Genomic DNA, 17674 nt, shown 5'->3' with positions numbered 1-17674 from the left:
AAGAACTCTGTATCATCTTTTAAAAGAAGAAAACTGACCAGTAAAGTGGTCATGAAGTTGGATCCTGGCAATAGTCATGATCATGATTTAGATATTATTTAAAAAGCACAAGTGCTTCATAGTTAGTATTGGTTAACTTTTTTGGTTTTTTCACCTTTCAGGTTTATATTTTCAGAACGGACAGACAATCAGGCTCTCTAATAAAGATTTTTCAGGCTTCAGGAAAAAAGGTGAGCATTTATATATGTGTGTTTTCTATTAGGAGGGGGGTAGAGGAGGGTCGGAAATAATGGCAGAGTCATCCCAGAGCATAATTTTCATTTCACTCCTTCATAAGTTGTCCAGTAAACCCTGTTTCTTCTTATCCTCCCAGAAGAGCTAAACCTATTTTACAGATGAGCTGATGCCATCTCTTCTGTAACAGTCATGACTGCAATGTCTGCTCAATGCCCATGTGACTGAAATAGAAGGTCTTGCTGGAAATTGTAATAGTGGTTCTCTTTAGTTTTATGTGACTATAGTAGTACCTCTGAGGTGTGGGGCATGGTGGACCAGGTGAGCCTAGATGCAGAGATTTTCTCTTAGTAGATGATACTGGGAGATGTGGGTAACCTGGAGTTTGGTTTAATAAGCAAAGCCCCAATCTATTTCCCTGTGTTGTGCTGTGACAAGGGGGATGTTGCAGCTACACTCTTTTGTGGAGGAGCAATTTCATTGCCTCAACAGATGATGATTTCCCCTTCCAACTATAAATCAGTCTTGCATTCTGTTATTGAGACTGCTCTCTTAAAGCTGAATTGCCTTCCCCCTCCATGAAATTTAGTGAATACTAGTGAGATCTAGCTTCCCCAGTGTGGTGTTGTTTTTGATGGGGAACAGCCTGTGTTCTTCATTTGGGGACTTAATGGAGCTGTGTTGCAGGAGAAACAAAATGGACAGTATGTCTAGCTATAGGTAACAACAAAAAATGCTTTATTTAGGAATAACTTAGTGATTAAATGATACCTCTTATCTGGGATCTCCTGTGTTCTTCTGGAAGGATAAGGAAAAAAAAAAAAAAAGCTTTTGGCTCTGGGAAGACCTGCTAGCCTCAGGAAGATCCAAAGTCTTTGCCTGTATCCTCAGGTTGGGAGTGTTACTATATCTTGTTGTTTTTTTCCCAGCAAGACACAGTTGCAGTATTTAAAAACTTGCCTGGAATAGGAGATGTTAATTTACTGAATTTAATGAAATAAACTACAAGCCTACATGTGTGGGTGCCTGGTGTGACTTGTATTTTAGGGCCTCTGCAAAATTTTACTTTCTCTGCACTAGCAGAATTACAGACATCTTGAAAGGAAAAGACCTCCCAGTTCATCCAGTGTTTGATTGCTTCCTGTTAATTTCCTTTCCCTGCTGAGTTTTAAATGTCTCTAAGGATGTGCTCCTGACTATTCCTCAACCTAATAAACAGAGCCATCAGAAAGTTTCCAGGCCTTAGCCAAAACCTTTTCCTTTTCAATTTAATTGCTTTACTCTTATACGTAACTTAACTAATCAAGTATTTACATCATTCAAGTACTTGTAGGGCTCTTTTTCATTAGCATATTCTTCTATAAATTCTCTAAAATCCAAATGAGAATTTTATTTTAAAAAGAAGGCTGTGCTAGATCACCTTTTTTGTTTGGTTGGTGTTTTTTGTTTTGTTTTGTGGTAGAAGCAAAACCAGACCTGCTCAGCAATGAGCACTGCTTGGAAATGAGCTCTCATAAAATGCTATATCCTCCCTAGTGGTGTGAAAGTTTATTGCTGTGATATTCTTGCTAGGCAGATACGAACAGCTGGCCAGTTTCTTCCTTCTTTTTTTAATTAATGGAGGCTGAACTAGGAAATCAAATGCAGACAAAAAAAGAAAATTCATTACCTTGTTACAAATGTTAAGCTTGCAAACTTCAGGTTCTTATCTGAACTGTGAACAATGTGAACTCACCCATGCTGCAGACATGCCATGTTGCAGTTAAGTAAATAATAGCTTTTTCCTGAAAACTGCCTGAATACATAATAAAATGCTTTTCATAACTTTTGTTTATTGCCCATAAGAAATCTGCCCATGAGAAATTTCTTTTAAAATCTTTGTGGATTAAAAAAAGAAACAATAAATCCACAAGGAAGCTTGAGCTACAAAATAACTAGAATGAAATTATATTTGAGGTCCGACTCTAAACCCACTGCATTAACAAACTGAAGGTCTATTCTTCAATCACATTGCATTATATATTTAGCAACTATTAAATCTTAGAGACTGCTTAGAATAGCGTTGCTGCTGCCCATCTTCTAGCATGTCCAATACTTCGGGGTCATGAACGTTAGGCACAGAGGTCAAGCATCTGCTATGAGGAATGCAAAAGCATTCAAGAACATAAATAATTATTCCTTTAACCACAGATTTTCCTACTTTGTAGAAGACAGCACTCAATTTCAAATATGAAGTGGATCTTCCCCAGTTTCCTGCTGAAGCAGCTTTTAATTTTGAGGCTATAGTTTGTAGTTGGTTTCAAAGAGTATGCCTTATGTTACCTTAGCAGAAGTGAATGAAATAAGGGTGAAATATTCTTGCTTTTGGTTTCCTTCTTGTGTTTAAGTGTGTTTTGAGGTTTGTAATGTGGGTTCTGGCTGGGAGATAGTTATCAATGTTCACCCATATAAAAAAAAAATAATGAAATGAAATGAATGTATTTCTTTATTTTAAGCAGTTAAGTTTATCAAGCAATAATAAGTGGAAATTGAAAGTGGATTGCATTTGTTCTGTATCAACTGAAAAGCTTTTATTGAAAGTCTTTGTTTCTGTTTCAGCTTACCTGCCTGTACATGAGAGGAAAGGCAATGATTATGACCCACAACTAGTACGCCCTTTGACAGTGATTTATACAAATAGAGTAGGGAAGGATAGTCTATTATCAAGAGGTAGTCTTAGATACCTGTTTTCATGGTCTCTTGCCTGTTTTTCTTTTTTTCTTTCATTATTTATTTAAGGTATCTCCAGATCATCTGTGGTGCCCAGCTGCAAGGCACTTTGGCGCTGGGCATGAATGATCACTGTCTGGGTCTGGTTTGTGAAACTCATTTCACCCCTTCCTAGTTTTATGCATTTGACAAGCAAAAGCTAGCCTAAGAAAGCTCTTTAAGTGTCTCACTTAAGTATGTCCCAGAGTATAACTTCTATTCTGTTGGTAAAACATTCGGGCTTGATGCACTGTTATAGTAAAGTGTTTGCATTTCTGCCAGAATTATTCCTAAAGCTTTCTCTACAGGAGTGCTTGTGAGTGATAAAGTAGCAAGTCATCATGTGAAATTAAAAGAATAACCAAGTCAAACAAAAAACATGCCTGTATGATTTCCTGCTGTGTGTGGGCAGATACTGAATGCTTTGTTGTGACTCAACTTGGTTACAGATGGGCTCTTACTTTGGCTCCTCCTTATGTGCAGTTGACCTGAATTCCGATGGTTTGTCAGATCTCCTGGTTGGAGCTCCTTTGTTTTCTGAGATCAGAGATGAGGGTCAAGTCACAGTCTATATCAACAGAGGAAATGTGAGTATGTGCAGGAGGTGATTTGGTAAGGGATGAGGGTGTGGGTCCCTAGCAAGGTAGTGCTTATGTCCTTCTAGTGCTGCATGGTGAAACTCGATGTTTCAAATAAGTGGGGCTCTGGATGTCTCTAGCAGAGCATGAAGTCACAGGAGGACTCATCTGGTATCGTAGTTTGCCAGACGCCAGCCCAAATTCAACAGAGACCTGTAAATCTTTCAAGGAGATCTGACAAAGACTGGTTGTATATTGAAACTTGGTGGCATTTGTGGCTTTATATGGATTTGATGCCAAAACCAAGTAAGAGTCAGCAGCTTTTACTTGAGTTTCCTTTGTGTTTTGAGTGGTCACTAAAACATGAAACACAAATTGGAACACAAATATCTGAGGACTGAGGAAGAGGAGAGAAAGCAGTGGTTGAATTCATGTTACTTTCAGATTATGCCCCATATAAAGGTTTTAGGGGAGGTTCTTATCCGCTGTTATTGCTGGATTTCACATGACCTGATAACAGTCTTGGAAAAGTCTGAACTTCATTGCATTGACTAACCAAGGACATTCTTAAGTTTTATTTATAGGAAAACAGTGGTTGTTTACATACTATGAAATATTTAATGTTCAGGTCCTAAAGCTGCTGTCTTAAAGGAAGAGTTGTTAAAAATTAAAAATTTTTAACAACTAAAATTAAATTGGCTTGTATTTAGTGAACTTTGAATTTATTTATGCTAGACTTCAAATTCACCAGAAGTCCTAGCATTTAGGAGACTTGAGAAGTGTTTTTGCTGTAATTTTTTTATTACTGCTCCTTTAATTGAGCTTTACTTTTTCAGCTTTATCCACAGGAGGTTCCACCGTTTATGTTGCAGCATTGCTGTTGGGTTCTGCTGATAGGGTCCAGAATGCCAAAGAGATAACCAGTATTTCCTTCTCACAGTGAGAGTATACATGAGTTAATGTTTATCTTCTATAAAATAGTCAAAAAGCTAGTATGAGTTTCTTATCCTCAATGGCTTGCAGGATTGTGGGCTTTATTTTGAGCAGTGGACATTTTAAACTTTGTTTTGATGTCTTTTCCTTGCTTCCAAAAATTAAGAGCCAGACACAGTTAAGGGATAATGGGTTTTTACCCTTGGTATTTCATAAGGATCCTTATGGTGTACCACTTTGCCAAGGTGGAATGTGCCAAAATGCACACACCTGATAGATCACGTACAATTTTATAGACCTTACAAATAATCACATCTAACAAAGATGCCCCAGTGAGAGGCTTGAATGTATAGCTTGATATCTCGCCATCTTGAAGAATTTTCCCCTGGATAGGCCTATTCTTAATTTACAGGATGTATTTTAAAGAGGACCTTGGTTTCTCAAGGTAGCATAGGGTTTTCTGGCCTCCAGCTATGGGGTCTCTAGGATGTTTGGTCTTCTGGCCTAACAGAATACCAGACTGTGCTGAGTTATCAAACTTAAGGAATTGCAATAATGCATGCTAGGAGCACTGAGGATACATAAAAGGTATATAAAAGGTATATTAAAAAAAGGCAAAAAATCATCATGATGTCAGTTTCATTCTGCAAGCACCATTGCTTAAGAGGTTGTTGCAGAGGATCAGAGAAAACTGTATTATAAAACAAGCACGCATAATGATGCTACATTTAAAACGCTTATATTTTGCCCTTTCCTGTGACAACTGCAAAAGAATTGAGTCACACATACAGGCCTGCCTGTCTTCTATCTATTGTGTTTCAATTTCATTATGCAGGGTTTTCTTGAAGTCAGGAGCTCCTTGCAGCTGAGTGAAAGATTTTAGTACATGTTCTAGAGAGTAGCTTATTCTCATTCACAAAGAAAGCAAAACCAAAACAACCCTGAGGTGGGTACAGACTTAGACTGTGTAACTAAATCTTTTTTTCTTGTGGATATGTTCATTTCCCCTGAACAGAAGATGGTAAGAAAGTAAAAATCTGACCAGAAGGTGAGTGGGCAGGAAATACCAGCACCATATAAGGCTTCTCATGGCATAATAATACAAAGCTACTTAATTTTCAACTTTTCTCAGTCTCTTTATTTCATTAAATATATTTCCTTATTCTTAATTTAAGAAGGCTTTTGGAAGACTTTGCTTTAATCCTTCTGTCCCGTACTTAAAATGTTTTCAAATCCAATTAATAAATATTCTTTGCTTAGGGAAAAATACTCCTTAGCTTAACTTCAGGAGTTTAGCTGAATAAACTTGAACTGGGGATTTTGGCCGTTGAATGTAATATGCGAGTAGAGCAAACTCTGGGCTCTTATGTTTTAGGCATCTGTAAACTTTCATGATTCACCAGTCCCTGTGACTGCATTTAATTACACCTCTGAGTTACTGTTTAGTTAATTTATTATTTTGGTTAAGTCATGCACTCCTTTGTCTTCCCCTTCCCCCTTTAAAACTAAAATCCAGAAGGTTTAAAATACAAGTAAATTTGATTTCTAGAGCCCAGGTAATCTGACTGCAAAGAGAGCAAGAGACAGGCTGCATCTTTGCCCCAGATCATTCCCACAGCACATGGGCAGCTTCCTCATCCAGGGCTTGCACCATTCCCCTGACTTTTTTTATTTCTTGCTTGCTAGGGAGTGCTGGAAGAGCAGCTCACCCTGGACGGTGACAGTGCCTATAATGCACACTTTGGGGAGAGCATGGCTGCCCTTGGCGATATTGATGATGATGGCTTCCCAGGTCAGTGCAATTTCCTCCACTGCCATTTCTCCATAAGTGTGAGCAACACTGGTGACACTGTCAGTCTTGCATGGCATGCATTGCTTATCCAGACCTGACTAGCACCTCGGTTCAACCTAAAGATAAATCTGCTTGTGTAGAATTTGTGTGCTAAAGCATTTTGTAGCTGACTGTCCTTGCTGTTGGTTTAGTTTGTGTCTGTGCAGGTCACATTAACATTGTTTTGTTTTCCTTGCTGTTGTATTTTCTTCTTCCCTGTATGGCTTATAAAAGGCTGTAGGTACCCTCACCCTGAACAAAACAGAAACCTATGTCTGACTTCTTTCTTCTTGACCATTTCCCTATTTTTCCAAGCCTTTCTGGTTTTGTTGACATAATCTTATTTCTTATCAAGATGTATAATTCAGAAGTAGCTTCTCACTCCTGACAACACATAGTCTATTAATTTCTCTCTTTTGCTTTGTTCTCCCCCTGCTCCATTCTCAGGATGCTCAATGTGAGACCCCATGCTGTGAGAGCAGTAGGTGAGAACAAAATGTCAGTGTTCCTTTTCTGCCCTGGTTTCTGGAAGTGCAGATTAAGGACTTCTAAACTGTCCTGACTTAGGGCAAGTTTGGGAGATAACCTCCAAAGGGGCTTCTCTACGAAAGCAGATTCAATTGCCCCCTCCCCCCCAACCGGTTCGGGAGAAAATATCTCCTTGGAGAAAAAGTGGAAAGAAACCTGTTTATTAAACAATAGAACCCAAACAATATAACTTCTCACTGCTCCAAAAAAACAAACTCAGAACAGTCCCCTCCCCAGGTTGCAGTTCGTCTCACTCAGTTTCTGATCAGTCTCTCTGGTGCTGGAAATGCCGCGGCCCAGGCCCGGCCAAGGGGCCTCAGGTGGAGCTGCCGGTGCTCTTCTGGGTGTTCAGTCCAGAGCAGGCTTGAACAGATCCAAGAAAAAGGAAAAATCACAGTCCAGGGAACTTCTTTGCCTCAGCTAGCTAAAACTAACTAAAAGCAAAAAAAAGGGGAAAAGAGGAGCTCTGTCCTGCTGTCTGTACGTCCGCAGACAACACAGTCCAGGAGCAGGAATATGGAGGAGTGAGTGCAGTCTGAAAAACAAACTGCACGCTTCTTTCCTCCCCTCTTCACTCTCTGGAAGAGAGTCTTAAAGGTGTAAAACTTATTATTCAGTATAAACAAGACAAGACGATTGGGGATAAAAGCATCATATAGTCAACCCAGGACATAAACAAAGGCCAACTTAGTGTGTGCTTGGATTTATTTCTTCCAAGCCACTCAGGACACAGTATCCCATTAAGCCTAACCCAGCCTTCTTGCAGGTTGCCCTCACAAATCATGAACATGCTTTTCCTCTGCATCTGGACATGTGCTTGTGTGTACTTGCTAATATATGGTCAGTTACGGTGATGCTGAGACTGGAGAGGATCAGTCCATGGGTACGAAGAAATTGTGAAAACCTTAATTTTAGCAGATAGCATGGTCACTAGATCCAAGTAGGAGAGGAGAACGGGAGGTGGGATCATGTTCTCTGTAGGAGTTTGCAGTTAAGTTGGATCAATTGTAATTTGAAAAGTCACTCTCAGCAGTTGCTTTTAATTCTTGCCTATCCATTTAATATACCCAGCTTCTTTGTGTAGCCTTGGATTTTCAACCAACCTTAATGTACTGCTACAGTAAATATTTCGGCAGTCTTGCCTTGGTTCACAAAGTTGGTGTTCTCATAGTTGTTCTCATGGGTATTTGGCTATAAAAGGATTCTAAATTAATTTTTTGAATATGGTTGCTGGTTGAAAAACACATTTTTGTAAAAGAACATGTCTAATTAGGCACAACATCTGATTATGTGAAACATACGTATGTGTACAAATTCATATGCATTTGTGTATTTTTAAAGTTTATCTTAACATGAGCTCTTAATAAAATCAACTAAGTTTTTCTACCGAGGTTCATATAAGCTGGTGATCAGCTTTTCATGGGGAGCTGTTTTCCTATGGATAGCTGTATCCTAAAATTAGGGAAAAGTTGGATTAATGGAATGGATTGTGAAATCTGCACTGTTTTACAGATGTTGCCATTGGAGCGCCTAAGGAAGATAACTACATAGGAGCAGTGTACATTTACCATGGGGATGCCAATGGTATTATTCCTCAGTACTCTATGGTATGTGACACTACTGCTTATGATCCCTATCTGAAAGTCACTTTTCCAGGACCTGCAGAAATGAACAATACTTAAGGGTCCCTTAATAGGTAACCTTGTCATAGCTATATTCTTTTCTCAGTTCTGGTTTGAAGATAGCTTCTCCCAAAATTTGTCTATATCTATGCTGAAAGGTAAAATTATGCTAGTTAGGAGGTATTTTTTACTCTTTTGTTACAGTTGTCAGCTGTATCTTCTTGAAGCAAGCAGAGTCTTAAAAGTTGAGTGTTAGTTTTTAGGGATAGTACTAATGCAGAGGAGAAATGAAAACCCTGGAAAGGTTGAGCATGCAAATTGTGGAGAAACCCATGGGAAATTGGGAGGTTGCACTTCTTGTAGAAGCAGACTTTGTGAGAATGAAGAGTTACTAACTGTTCTTTTGTGCCTCCTTACCCATTTTATTGGCCTTCTTGCATTCTGACAATGTGTCAGAAGGCCATTCTTAGTACCATCGCCCTTACCCACTTACGATGAAGTAAAACCTTGTTGGGGATATGGTATGGTGTCTTGTGCAGAGACAACACAGACAATTTAGCTGCTGTAGCCAGGCAGTAGAGAAGATAAATTTATGCTCATGCCACCCAACATATGTATCATAGTCTCTGTCTAGCATATTTTTGTTGTGATAAGACACAAAATGATGACACAGACACTGCTGCTCTTGAGGGGAACAAAAAAGAAGCACCTTTATTTTCTGACTCCAACATTTATAGTTTTCCAAAGGTGACAGTGGATTGGAGGGTGACAGTGCCACCTCTCCAATGCCACTGGACAGACCAAGGGTCCATCAATTCTCTCCACCTCCATGAAAGAATACAAAACATAGGTTATTTACAGAACTGTGTTGAAAGAATGTAAACATCAGAAAGCTTAACAAAGTCTTACAAAATCAAGGTGACACATTTTATTGTTCTGAAAGCCTGACTCTTCCCTCACTCTGTGTGTTTGAAGTTCTGGTTGTTTTGTTTTGTTACTGGGTGGGATCCTTCATAGTAAATCAGTTTACACAGAATTAAAGTGTTCAGTGGTTATATTGGCAACTCTTTCAAAAGACTATAAAAGTTTAGTCCTTCTTTACCATGTATATGACATGCACTACTTTTGAAAAAAAGGGAAGTTAAGTGACTCTTCAGTGCATTTTAGAAGTATTCATAATGTATGGCATGTGGAGGATTCTGTCTGTTTTTTGCCAAGAGCCACTGGTTGGGAGGTTCTTCTCTGAAAACTCCAGAGCTCTCCAGCTCTTGCTGAAAAGGATTAGATTTTTTGTTTTGTTTTATTTTATTTAGTATAGTTTAGTTTTTTGGTTTGGTTTGATTTTTTGGTTTGGGTTTTTTTTTGGTAATTCTTGGGCAAATTTCACATTTTTTAAGGATAGATCAGCAGGGTGGGAAGGAAGGCATCCTGTTTGTGATCTCTCCTTCCCCATTGGAGCAAGGCCAGCAGATACAGCACATGTCTCTCTGGCCAGTGGGAAAACACCCAGCTCAAGAGATTGGCTGGCTGTGTGGTCATTGACTCTTGATGAACTGTTCCTATCATTGTCCCATGTCCTGAGGCGGCCAAGGGGGTACTGCTTACAGGCATTGTCTCTCTGCCATTTCCCAGTGTCTGGTGCAGGGCACTAGACACACCACTGGCTCATGTCCTGTGTGCAGCCAAAACTGTGTAACAATTTCATCTCTTTACCTATCTGCCCTGGATTTTAACCTGAAGGTGGAAGACATTTTGTATCTTATTACTATATTCTTGATCCATCTTATTGTTGTGGAGTTCCTGTTTGAAATGAGCTGTGAGAGGTGGAGGGAGGGTTGTCCAGCAGGGTATATATTTTCACCCTTTTCATTTTGTTAGCTCTTCCTTCTCCCTCCTACTGCTTTCATCATTTATAGTGCTGGTACATGTCATTCTCTGATGTCCCTTCAGCAGCTTCAGTGGCAGGTATTAGCAGAAACAGCTGACTTGGCTTTGTGTCCTGCTATTTTCATTTATGGTACTTAAAAGCAGCGTTATTCTTCTGTCTTGTAGGCTGAAAGAACCCACAGATGTCTTTTAGGTGTTTGCAGGTGGGATTTACCACCCTAACTGGGACCCCTAAAAATGGAATGTGAGTGTAATGTGGGGATGAAATTACTTCCAGTTGTCTTAAGCTTACCTGCCCACAAGTAGAAAAAGATATCTGTACTCAGAGTAGTACTGTTTTCCCTGTAAACTAACTGTCAGGATATCTTTCTTATCTTCAGCTAGTCTTTTTTTCCATAAATTTCCTGCCTGATCTTCTGTCCCATATTGCATTCTTTTATGGGAGGGCCAGGAAAAGTTGGTCACATGTCACAAACAGTGAAGCACCTCCAACAGACTTAAAATTACTTCATGGTTTCCTCTGTCTGTAACTTCTGCAGTCAGAAGTTGATTTGAGTTCAGGTCCTGCATTGGCAGCCCAGCAGAATGATTGAAAGCTGGCGGATTGCCTTCACCGAGAAAGAGATTTTGATATGTTAATTTGCTTCAGACATTTGCATTTACAATGCAAATTTAGAGAAAGTAATTAAAAGAAGAAAGAAATTATGTTAGAAGTCAATTAATCTTTGTGTGGGGGAGGCAAAAATGAAATACAATGTCCAAACTGGCAGAAAATACTCTGTAATAGATGATGGAAACCAGAATTTCCAAATGGGATGAGAATTAATAATTTTGACTTTGAGTATGCTGGCAGACTTGGTGAAAAGAAATGATTGTGCATGATTTTTTGTTTTAGCTAATCATTAATATTGTTAAGATGCTTCTTAAGACTTTTATTCACAGAAATTAAAAAAATCTCTTGGGTGCAGTTGTATTTTTTCCTCATGCAGAAATCTGTTTGATTTGTTCCTTATTTTGCTTAGGGCTGCATGAGTATTGTAATGCAGGTGTGGGTTTTTAGTTCAAGTCAACAGTGGTCTCCTACCAGCCAGGAGCAGAGGGGCAGTTGACTGCCTTCCTGTTAGGGCTGTGTGGGTGCAGTGCAAGACAGCAGGTGCATAGCGCTTCCAACCCATAGAAGAGAGACCCAGTAGCCATGGAAATCATGCTTAAATGTTTTGGGATTTTTTGTTTTGGTAAGAGGTTTTTTTAGAGGATTTTTTGTGTCAATGACTAATTTCACTTGTGTGTTTTCTACTGCAGAAGCTGTCTGGACAAACAATAAACCCAAAGCTGCGTATGTTTGGCCAGTCCATATCAGGAGGTGTTGATATGGATAGCAATGGTTACCCAGGTATGTCAATTACTCTGGCAGTGAGAGCATCAGGAAAATACAGTAGCAGGCTGAGAAAACAGCAGAGCTGGTTGTTTTCAGGCTTCTAGTTCCTGCCATTGCAGGTAGTCAGTGAAACTGAGCTGCTTTTTCCATTTCCCTTCTGCCACTCAAAACTCCTGATAAAAATTTTCGGTGATTGCACAATTAAAGTATTTGGACAGTTACAATGATTCAGTATCTGGCCAAGGTTTTAAGTTACTGGGAAGATGCTCTGTCAGGATGGTAGTCTTAAAATAACCCAAAAAGTAGACCAGAATATAATAGTAGTAATAAAAATCAAACAACGAAGCAGAAGTGAACATCACAGAACTAATCCTTCAATTACAAGACTTATGACATAATGATATTTGAAAGGACAAACTGGCTAAGTCATAAAATGCTTTTTTTAGTTTCATGTTCTGTGATTTAGCAGCAGATTTGAGAGAACTGAATTTTACGCATCCTTTGTAACTGCCTCAGTGTTGCAAACATTTCAGATATGACTGTTGGAGCCTTCCTGTCAGACAGTGTGGTACTTCTGAGGTGAGATATCTTTTTTATTTACTGTTGTCTTCTTCTGTTTTCTGTTTATATCTTATGTGGTCTAAGTCCAGTTTCCTCCCCGGTTTATTGTGGCCAGAAGAAGCTAGCTGGATTACTTTTTAAGCAAAACCTTAGACATGAATGGTGTCAAAGAATGCAGTCCAATTTAAATAGAACAGTGAGGGCTGATAATACCAGGATAATACCTGGTCTATGAAGAAAAAGGGTTAGAAGTGAAAGGAGATGTGTTGTATCTCAGTGCCTCTTTAAAAAGGTTGCTCCTGACTTGTGACAAGGCTTTTTTTTATGTTTACCTAAAGTAAATCAATGGTGATTGAAGGGAATGCAGTTGAGCAAAAAATGAGTAGTATAGGATGCCAGGATGTAATTTTGCAGATATAGATAGATAGATAGATAGTTTTGCATATATATATATATATATATGAATATATATATGAATATATATAATTTTATAATGGGATGCAGAGTGAAATAAGAGTGTTTAGGGAAATGAAATACGGATACATTTTCAGTACACACAGGAGCTGGGTTGCTCTTTCAAGTTTGTGAGTTAAGTGTAATTGCTTGTTCTGTCTTACAGAGGTGGGACAGCTTGGTTCACCAAATTGTGTAGGTGGAGAGTTAGAGTGCAAATGACCTGGGTAACAGAATGGAAAGCTGGATTTTTGTCAGTAGTTCCTTTGTTATACTCGTTAGTATTAAATTAAAAAATCATTTCAATACTTAGATATCTTTAGGAACTCCTGCATCTTAATGGAAGATACAGGGATGGGGTGACCCAGGTAAGACAAATGCTGGAGCTGCAGAACAGATGTGCCGACCTTCTTCCTGTTCAAGGCAGGAGAAACTTGGCTCTGTTTCCTTTTGAATCAGTTACACTGAAGAAAAAGAAAAAGGAGAGAGAGGGAAGAAATACTTTTGATGATCAGCATGTCAGGTGGTCAAGGCTTTTGAAGAGCTTTCTGTTTCTTCATCATATATACAGACAGAGAAGGCTAATAAACTGCTTCTGTGAAAAGATGTGCCATGCCCCAGATAGGAATTCACAGTTTCACATCTCTGAAGCTGCTAGAAAGAAAACTGCATTTTTCACCTACATTGATGTTAATTGCGAGAGAAGGGGAAGACAAACTGAAAGGCTTATTGTGATTAAAACCACATACATCACAACAGCATGATGACCTCTGTTCATGCATTCAGTTATGCTTGCCCATTTCAGGGGAAATTAGTGCATTACTGACTAACTTTGTAAACAGCTTGATTAATTGCTGTTACTGCCAATTTACAGTGTGCCTCTCTTGCTGTTAGGATAAAGAGATAAACTTTTTCTCCCCCGTGCATCCCCTCACCCTTCCTGCTTTTGTGAAGTTCTTTAACCAAAACCAGCAAATGTTTTGTCAAGTGATACTTAATGCCTTTGGTGGAAGCCGAATTTCATGACTTGGGGCAGACACTTTCTGTTGATCATGTGTGTGTATGGCTCTTTGACAGATGCATTGGGTTGTTTTTCCCCAGTGAATAACCGAGTGACATAGCATTAAGGAAAAATCACACAGTGTGTGATAGGTGGATAAATACTTTTTGGAATACTTTCTAGATCAGTTATAGCATTTACTCTTTTATGTCTCCCTAAGCATTCAGAAAGAGTGGGTTTTTTTGAAGATGTGAAATGATCGTAGGATGCTGACTTTTTTCCCCTCCCTTCCCCCTACCTATATATTTCTAAGGCTATAATTTCTTTTTATCCTCCATCTCAAAATGTGAACTTGCACTGTTACTTCAGGCTGTGATAAAACAGTCTGAGCAGCTGTATAGCAGATTGATGTGATTCTTGTTCCAGTTCATATAAATTACGTGTAGCCACAATCCCTGCTCTCTTCTCCCTCTCCCCTACCTCTAAATTTAAGTGGCTTGTGGAATGAGAGTCCTGAAGTGGTTTACAAGCTCTGGCCTTGCATGGCTGCTGGAACTACCTTAGAACTGAATCTGCTGGTTGCAGGGCTCTCATTCCACAAGCCACTTTAAATTTTTTTATTACTGTAGTTGATTTTGGAAGAACATGTTCATCTTGAACACATACAGAATTGAAAACAGGAAGACTAACACCCATAATTTTTGGGCTGAAGTCCTGCACTGGAGGTGGCTCAGGAGTGCCTGAGTTTCTGGGTTGCTTTTCCCAATCAAGCTGCTGGGCCTTCTGTGTTGTGTGAAGGAGGAAACTGTTGAGAAATAAATTCAGTGCAGTAGCTTAGTGTGTGAACTGCAGATTGAGCTCTGGGTGGTGGGAGCCCAAAGCAAGGGGACACTTGGGGACACTGAGACATAGCAGGAGCTGAGGACTCAGGAGGCAGAGCAGAGACTTTAGTGTGCTTGGGCTGTGAGGCTATAAAAGCCCTTGGGGCGCTTTGCTTGGGGTTTCTCCTTGGAGGCACCACCTCCAGCTGTTTATGTGTTACTGCACTGTGAATAAAAGGCTTTATGGAACAATGGGAAGTCTGGTCTGACTGTGTGAGTGTAGTGTGTGTAGGGAGTCAATGTGGGCACCTGTCAACTCACTGGAGCCACATGCTGTAATGTGCTTTGGTCCCAGCAGTTAAATTATCTGGTGCTGGGAGTGTGACTCCCTGATGGATGTGTGACATCCCTCCTGGATGATCACACAGAGAAGTTTTCCTAGCAAGACATCTGTGCTTTAAGCCAGTCAACTTGCTCTGTGATTCTGGCTGAGGTCTCCCTCAGCCAGGAGCACTGGTAGCAATAACCTGGTGCTGGAGTTGCAAGAGTAGAAAGCTTTTCTTCACAGTGCACTGGATAGTTCCTGAAACACAGTTCAGCAGTGTGATAAGAGTATTCAATCCTTATCACTTGCCAGGAGGCAATTAGCTGAACTTTTCCTTCAGAAAACATGGATGTGATATCTCTTGGTCCCTCTTATGCTGTCAGAAAAATTATGTATGAATCCATCTCCTTGGAGGACCTCTGTGCACTCTCCTTAACTTTGAGGTCACAAATTTGACTATAGACAATTCTGTGGAAACACACAGTCTCTCCCTAACTGTCCCTGTTCATCCAAGATGCTTAGCAAACAGTCTCATTTGCATAAACTTGTTTGCTGTTCTGGTAATATTGTTATCCTCTTCAGTCATCATGAAGGGTTATGCAACATTTGCTGGAGATGATTATTGTTATTACATGATATCAGTTTCCTCAGCTGCCTGCCTGCAGTCTGTATCTGAGCACTAAACTTCAAGCTGACATTACCACTTTCATTTAAATGCTAGTAGCCCTTGCCAGCTAGATAAAATGCTAGTTTATTTTACAATTCAAATGTACTCTCTTATTTTTCCTGTCCGCTTGAAATTGGGCAGTTTACCAAATTTGCTTTTTTTTTCCTTTCATGGAGAATTTCCCTCTGAATGGTCACTCAATTTTACTTCTCTGTTGATCTCCAGATCCAGGCCTGTCATTACCATGGATATCGCCATTTTCCTGCCCATATCTATCAATATCACAGCTCCTCAGTGCCATGATGGTTTGCAGCCGGTGAACTGTCTCAATGTCACAGCATGCTTTCGTTTCAGCGGCAAGCATGTTCCTGGAGAAATAGGTAAGGTACCTGTGCCGGCCCTAGACAGAAGCTCAGTAATAGAGTTAAGGTCTCTTGTTGTACTTAGTAGCAGAGCTTTTGTGTGAAGTAAGTAGTTTCAAGATTAACATGGGCCATACAATCCCAGAAAGCTGGAGGCTTGAGAACTTTGTTGGACGTGTTTTCACCTTAATGAGGCTGACATAATACTGAGGCAGATTCTTCCTGAGTGAAATAAGGAAAATGTCTCTTTGGGCTTATTGCAAGGATAGAGAACACAGCCTTCTGAGTTCATATTCCCTGTCTACCTCTTGATAATACATACCTGTATCCATATCCTCTATCGGTGTTTTTAGAAAACAGAGCATGATTTGCTCTGGATTAATAGTGTTGAAAGTCTGCAAGGAGCTCTTGAAACAGACATGAGAAAATCCTTTTCTGTGCATCAGTTTACCTGTTTGTAAATTGATTATAAATAGCCCAGTATTTTACTGATTGCAAGAATATCTTCCAGATGAAGAGAAACACTTAGATTTTCTCAGGTGAATGGAATTGTGTAATGTGCAATTGCCCTAGCCTTTACATCTTGGCTCTATTGAACTACTACTTATGTCTTTTACATTTCAATGCTTACAAATCTTAGCTGTTTTATGAAGTGGTATTGGACAGATACAGCATTTCTAAATATTTAAGGCCTGGGTTAATTTTTTTCATGATGTTTCACCTTTTTCATACTTTAAGAATGGCAGAGGACTTGTACTGTACTATTCAGTGAAGATGCCTCAGCCTCACAGCATGCTGTGTCTTGACCAGTGAGTCTGGTGGGGAGCTGGGGGAAGCACTGCCTCCTCCTGCTCTGTGCCCTAACCTTTTTGAGCAGCTAGTTGAGAAGGGTGAGTTGTGTCTGTATCCTTACCTAAGCCTGCTGCAGTATTCTGTTTTTAATTAAGTCAGAAAAGGAAAAGGCTTTTTGCTACTTTTTGCATTGGCATGAAGTCAGAACTGCAAGCAGCTTGTCACTGTCACCTGAACAGCTCAAAAAAATGGAGTTACTATATTTAAGATTCCTCTGTATTCTAATATATTGGTGCAACTGAGACTTCAGTTTAGGTTTTTGCGTCCTCTAAATGATGGAGAAGGAAGACTTGCACACCAGATGATGAACAACAAGTCTCAAAAGTTTATTGGATAGGCACACACATTTATAGCAGTGTTAATAAGGCTAATGCATATTGTAAAAATTGAGCTCATCATTGGTTAGTCATTTATCAGTCAACTACGTCTACGTTTACATTCTTGTGTTCACCTTGTTATGGTTTCTGCTATCGTTCCTTCATTCTTGCTAGCTAACAAGCTTCTCCCACAACCTCAAGTTTCGGCAAGGGCACAGTGACCTTGCCGCTTTTATCCTCGTCTCCTTCTTGCTTCCAGCATGATCTTTGTTAGCTAGCTAACTATCTACAAAATCCTCTACATTTCCCCTGTTTGTATCTCGGGCAGATTAATCTGGCTGTGGCCCTTATCCAGGAGCCAGCTTGTTACAAAGCTCTCAACACCTAAATGCTGACTTTTTCCTTCTCTGTAGATGATGACTCTAAGTAGAAAAATGCATGCTTTGATAAAATATTGTTTTTGCTACCCACTATTCTGTCATTAAGGAAATAAGTTTCTGAGGGTTCCTGAGGTGTTAATTCCTCTCTGAAAAATTACAGATAGGTTTTCTGAATATCTAGGTGTTCTTACATTCCT

General features: G+C 39.6%; 1 protein-coding gene across 1 annotated transcript in view; it reads left to right on the top strand.

Moving 5' to 3' along the window:
• LOC121339049 (integrin alpha-9-like) overlaps positions 1-15946 on the top strand; it is a gene marked incomplete at its 3' end in the record, with an annotated part of 45343 nt that extends 29397 nt beyond the window's left edge. Inside the window, exons 8-14 of the mRNA XM_041410516.1 lie at positions 162-230; positions 3432-3569; positions 6180-6285; positions 8365-8459; positions 11664-11754; positions 12273-12318; positions 15792-15946. Coding sequence (XP_041266450.1) covers positions 162-230; positions 3432-3569; positions 6180-6285; positions 8365-8459; positions 11664-11754; positions 12273-12318; positions 15792-15946 — 700 coding nt within the window. The remainder of the gene's footprint in view (positions 1-161; positions 231-3431; positions 3570-6179; positions 6286-8364; positions 8460-11663; positions 11755-12272; positions 12319-15791) is intronic.
• Between the last annotated feature and the right edge of the window lie 1728 nt (positions 15947-17674).

Source organism: Onychostruthus taczanowskii, unplaced genomic scaffold (genome assembly GCF_017590055.1).
Source record: "Onychostruthus taczanowskii isolate IOZ18803 unplaced genomic scaffold, ASM1759005v1 scaffold323, whole genome shotgun sequence".
Taxonomy (NCBI): Eukaryota; Metazoa; Chordata; class Aves; order Passeriformes; family Passeridae; genus Onychostruthus; species Onychostruthus taczanowskii.
Note: the sequence above shows the minus strand (reverse complement) of the source record. Positions and strands in the feature narration are given on the sequence as shown.